Raw genomic sequence first — 5,000 nt, forward strand, 5'->3', positions numbered from 1 at the left:
AGACACAACACTTTGAGGTTTAAAGAAGAAACCCTAAACCCTCACAAACCCTAAACCCTCACAAACCCTAAACCCTCACAAACCCTAAACCCTCGCAAACCCTAAACCCTCACAAACCCCAGAAGCCCCTCCCCCACAAACCCCAAACCCCCTCTCGTCCAAACCCTAGTGGTTCCCAAACCCTAGTGCCCTCTTACTAAACCCTAAACCCTTGTAAACCCTAGTGTTGTCAAACCCCAAACTCTTCTGAACCCCAAACCCCTACTAAACCCTTCTCAACCCTTCTAAACCCTAAACCCTAAACCCTAAACCCTAAACCCTTGCAAGCTCAAACCCTAGGAGCCGGAACGTGCTCACTCTCTTTTTAAATCTTTCCGCAGTGCACTTCAACTCATTTTCCATGTCCTGGTATTTCAAACCCCAAACCCTAAACCCTAAACCCTAAACCCTAAACCCTCGGCGAGGAGTCCCCAGCCGGGGTTTGCGGGTTTTGTCAGCGGGGTTAACCCTAAACCCTAATTTCTCACCCGCAGTGGACTCCGTGGCTGGCTAGCTAGCCAGCTACTTCTAACCCCAAACCCTAAACCCTAAACCCTAAACCCTAAACCCTAAACCCTAAACCCTCGGCCAGCTAGCTAGCTGGCCGCTGCCGCGGTAGACAACGAGACGCAAAGATTATCAGCGGCCCATACAGAGCGACAACTGGCTTGCTCAGCTAGCTAGCTAGCTAGCCAGCCAGCTAGCTAGCTAGCCAGCCAGCTAGCTAGCTAGCCAGCTATCTAGCTAGCTAGCTAGCCAGCTAGCTAGCTAGCTGGCAAGCTAACTACAAAAGTTGCTAGCCAGCTGGCTAGCTGGCCCGCTAGCTAGCTAGCTAAAAACATGCTAGCTCGCTGGCTAGCTTTTTGGCTGGCAAGCCAGCTAGCCACAATGACGTTGGCCAGCTAGCTAGCTAGCTAGCTGGCCGGCTAGCCACAAAGTTGCTAGCCAGCTAGCTGGCAAGCTGACCGGCTAGCCAGCTCTGAAGCTGCCAGCTAGCTAGCTAGCCAGCTAGCTAGCAAGCCAGCTAGCTAGCCAGCTAGCTAGCTAGCTAGCTAGTTAGCCAGCTAGCCAGCTAGCTAGCTAGCTAGCTAGCTAGCTAGCTAGCCGCATGGCGGGAGCGCCAGTGAAGGAGCTGCTTGAATTTGCTTTTTCGTTTCGTCCCCAAAGCGGGGGCAGCGGCTTGGGGCGGGCCCCAAACCCCAAACCCCAAACCCCAAACCCTAAACCCTAAACCCTAAACCCTAAACCCTCGTCAGCACTGGCTAATGGGGACGGGTTTCTTCGGAGGCGGCGGCCGGCTCCAGTCTCTTCCCTGCTGCGGCCTTTTTTGCTTCGAGCAATCTCCCCGCAGCGGGAAGCCCATGCGCGAAAACACTGCACGCAAACCCTAAACCCTAAACCCTAAACCCTAAACCCTAAACCCTAAACCCTAGACCCCAGCGCGGGTCTGGGCGCTGCGCGGCGGCGGCGGCGCGCGCGGCAGCTGCAGCAAGGGTTTCTGGGAGGTGCGGCGCTTCCGGGTTTACGACCAGGGCTACCAGGGCTAGGGTTTAGGGTTTAGGGTTTAGGGTTTAGGGTTTAGGGTTTGGACCTGCTATGACGGAGGCCCAGTCCTGGACGGAGAAGCTCTCTTGCTGCGCCAAAGCCCGCTGGCCAATCTGCTGCATCAAATTAGGGTTTTGGAGAGAGAGGCGGTCGCAGGCTTTTAGGAAAAGGGTTATGTCTCTAGGGTTTAGGGTTTTGAGGGTTTCGCGGCGAGGGTTTAGGGTTTGCGGGAAACCCTCGCTGCAGCGCAGCAGCTCCTGCAGCAGCTTTTCAGTGAAGTCTCTGTCTTCTGCTGTGATGTTAATTCCGCCTTTTGCGTCTGCGTCGCGCTGCATGCACTTGGTGTAGTTGTGCAAAACCCTAATTAAGGGTTTAGGGTTTAGGGTTTGCAGCGCGCCCCGCAGCGGAAACGCCAACACCCGCACTTCCTCCATGCTGCAAACCCTAGAAAGTGCTGCAGCAGCTAAACCATCAGCAGCGCAGCAAACTGCTGCTGCGCTGCTTTGCTGCTGCTGCTGCAGCTCCTGCAGCAGCCGCTGCAGCGCCAAACGCATCCGCTGCTTGAAGTCCATGAACCTGCAAACCCTAAACCCTAAACCCTAAACCCTAAACCCTCGCGGCGACCCCAACCAAGCAGCTGCGGCCCGCACGCCCACACCGCCCGCCGGGCCCAGCAGCAAACCTCCCCCAAACCCTAAACCCTAAACCCTAAACCCTAGGAGCAGCCAACCGCGCCCCAGCCCCAAACCCCAAACCCCAAACCCTAAACCCTAAACCCTAAACCCTAAACCCTCACCGTTCGTCGAACTGGTACTGCATGAAGGGGATCTCAGTCCTGGCAGCAGTAGCAGAGTTGGCCTTGTCTGGCTTCTGCAGCAGCTGGTGCTGCTGCTGCTGCTGCTGCTGCTCCCTGAACTCTCTGCTGCCCCAAATGGCCAGCTGCAGCGCAGCAGCAGCAACAATCCGCGGAGTTGCTGCTGCTCGCAGCAGCGCAGCAGCAAACTGCTGCCTGCATTCTTCGTAGCTGCGGCAGCTTTCGAGCTGCTGCAGCACGCGGGCTTCTTCGTCTTCTGCTGCTGCTGCTGGTGCTGCTGCTGCTGCTGCTGCTGCTGCTGCTGTTTCCAGCGCCCCCGCGCCCTGCTGCTCCAGCTGCTGCTGCAGCAAAGTGAAGTACGCCAACTCACGCAAAGGGTCTGCTGAAACATCCTGCTGCAGCAGCTGCTGCTGCTGCTGCTGCTGCTGCTGCAGCTGCTGCTGCTGATGCAGCTGCTGCTGCTGATGCTGCTGTGCCCATGCTGCTCCGTTGTACCCGTGTGCTGCTGGATACGTCCCAGCAGCAGCAGCAGCAGCAGGACTAGCAGCAGCAGCAGCAGCAGCAGCAGCAGCAAACTTCCCCGGGGGGGGCGGCGGGGGAAGGCCTGTGACAGCAATAGTAGTTGCTGCTGCTGCTGCTGCTGCTGCTGCCAGGTGGTGCGGCGGCGGAGGAGGCGGGGGGATACCAGCAGCAGCAGCAGCAGCAGCAGCTGCTGCTGCTGCTGCTGCAGCAGCAGCAGCAGCAGGATGTGGGGCCGGGGGAGGAGTCAGAGCTGCTGCGGGCAGCTGAGGAGGAGGCGGAGGAGTTCTATTAAAAGCTGCAAAATTATTTTTATTTTTATTTTTATTTTTATTTTGTTTTTTGCTTCTACTCTCATTCCCTTTGCTGCCTGCTGCTGCTGCTGCTGCTGCTGCTGCTGCTGCTGCTGCTGTTGGTGCTGCTGGTTTTGCTGCTGTGGCTTCATCTGGAGCTTTTGCTCCTTCTGACGTTGCTGCTGCAGCTGGCGTGGCTGCTGCTGCTGCTGCTGCTGCTGGCGTGGTTTCTGCTGCTGCTGGCGAGGCTGCTGCTGCTGCTGCTGCCGAGGCTTCTGCTGCTGCTGGCGAGGCTGCTGCTGCTGCTTGAGAGGCTTCTGCTGCTGCTGCTGGCGAGGCTTCTGCTGCTGCTGGCGAGGCCTCTGCTGCTGTTGGCGAGGCTTCTGCTGCTGCTGCGGTGTTTGCTGCTGCTTCGGAGTTTGCTGCTGCTGTGCCTGTGGACTCCTCTGCTGTTGCTGCTGCTGCTGTGGCAGCCCCACTGTCCTCTCTGGCTGGTGCAGCAGCTGAATTCTCTGCTTCATTCTGCTGCTGCTGCTGCTGCTGCTGCTGCTGCTGCTGCTGCTGCTGGGGTGGCGCCCCTTCTTGGGCCTCCTTTTGCTCCTTTTCTGTCATTTTTGCTTCTCCTGGAATTAAAGATTTCTCAGTTGGACTTCTGAGGTGTACATACACTCGGAAACGCTAGCTTGAGGCGTCGCTCTTCCTGCTGCGCAGCAGCAGCAGCAGCAGCAGCAGCAGCAGCAGCAGCGGGAGGCGCGGAAGGCAGCGCGGCGGGATACGAAAAGATTAAAATAAAAAGAAAAAGTAAAAAGTTGAATTTAAATAAATAAATAAATAAATATAAAGTCTTTAGACTGACAAGAAAGCGTGGAGTGGCTGGAAGGCGTTGGGGCTGGCAATTGGGCGTTGTTGTTGCTGCATGCAATGTGTTGGTTTTCTTTGCGTTTTTTCCCAAAAGAGATTAAAAAAAGCGAATAAATTAAGTTAAATTAAATTAAATTAATTAAATTAAATTAAATTAAATCCAACGAGCAGTTTTGGCGGCGTTTCCGCCGCTTGCTTCTTTCCTGCGCGCGCCCTTCGGGTGTACGTACAGCTCCGCCACTCCCGCGCGCCACTTCTTTCCTTTTAATGCCTCACTTTTCTTTTTTCTTTTCGTTTTTCTTTTCTTTTCTTTTCCACTTCAAAAGAAAATAAAAATGCAAACAGGAAAAAGAGAATTCAAGTCCGAAGAAGACAAGGGGGGCCCCCAGGGGCCCCCCCCGAGGCGGCGCCGGGTCCAGTTTGCTGCTGAACCCGAGATCCACGAAGCCCCTGCAGCAGCAGCAGCAGACCCAGCAGCAGCAGCAGCAGCAGATCCAGCAGCAGCAGCAGCAGCAGATCCAGCAGCAGCAGCAGCAGCAGCAGCAGCAGCAGGCGATGATGAACCCTCCGTGGCGGAGCTTCTCGACGCGAAGTACACGAAGGCGGCAGTGCGCTTTGCCCTTCAGGGTTTAGGGTTTAGGGTTTAGGGTTTGCGTCGCAGTCTTCGCCCCCGAAAGAACTCAATCCCCGCTTGCTGCTGCTGCTGCTGCTGCTGCTGCTGCTGCTGCTGCTGCTGCTGCTGCTGCTGCTGCTGCTGCTGCATGATTCTGCTGCTGCTGCTGCTGCTGCTGCTGCTGCTGCTGCTGCTGCTGCTGCTGCTGCTGCTGCTGCTGCTGCCAGGTGGAAGGCATTCGGCGGCGAAAGAAGTTCCTGCAGGCTGGAGTCGAGGGTTTAGGGTTTGGCAGCAAGGGTTTAGACTTCGACGTGGA

General features: G+C 56.4%; 2 protein-coding genes across 2 annotated transcripts in view; one reads left to right on the top strand and one right to left on the bottom strand.

Annotated features, from left to right (window-relative positions):
* Nucleotides 1-1,291: 1,291 nt before the first annotated feature.
* ENH_00058350 (hypothetical protein, conserved) lies at nt 1,292-2,789 on the bottom strand (the record flags this gene model as incomplete). The annotated part of the gene is given in 5 exon segments (XM_013581814.1): nt 1,292-1,413; nt 1,631-2,045; nt 2,051-2,159; nt 2,381-2,739; nt 2,769-2,789. Coding segments are annotated over 5 exon segments (1,026 nt in total).
* Nucleotides 2,790-4,406: 1,617 nt separating this feature from the next.
* ENH_00058360 (CD2 antigen cytoplasmic tail-binding protein 2, putative) overlaps nt 4,407-5,000 on the top strand; it is a gene marked incomplete at both ends in the record, with an annotated part of 4,961 nt that continues 4,367 nt past the window's right edge. Inside the window, 2 exons of the mRNA XM_013581815.1 lie at nt 4,407-4,679; nt 4,912-5,000. The exon at nt 4,912-5,000 is cut by the window's right edge and continues 49 nt beyond it. Of these exons, the coding sequence (XP_013437269.1) occupies nt 4,407-4,679; nt 4,912-5,000 (362 nt within the window). The remainder of the gene's footprint in view (nt 4,680-4,911) is intronic.

The sequence above is a fragment of the Eimeria necatrix genome, genomic scaffold (genome assembly GCF_000499385.1).
Source record: "Eimeria necatrix Houghton genomic scaffold, Enh_scaff499, whole genome shotgun sequence".
NCBI classification, from domain to species: domain Eukaryota; phylum Apicomplexa; class Conoidasida; order Eucoccidiorida; family Eimeriidae; genus Eimeria; species Eimeria necatrix.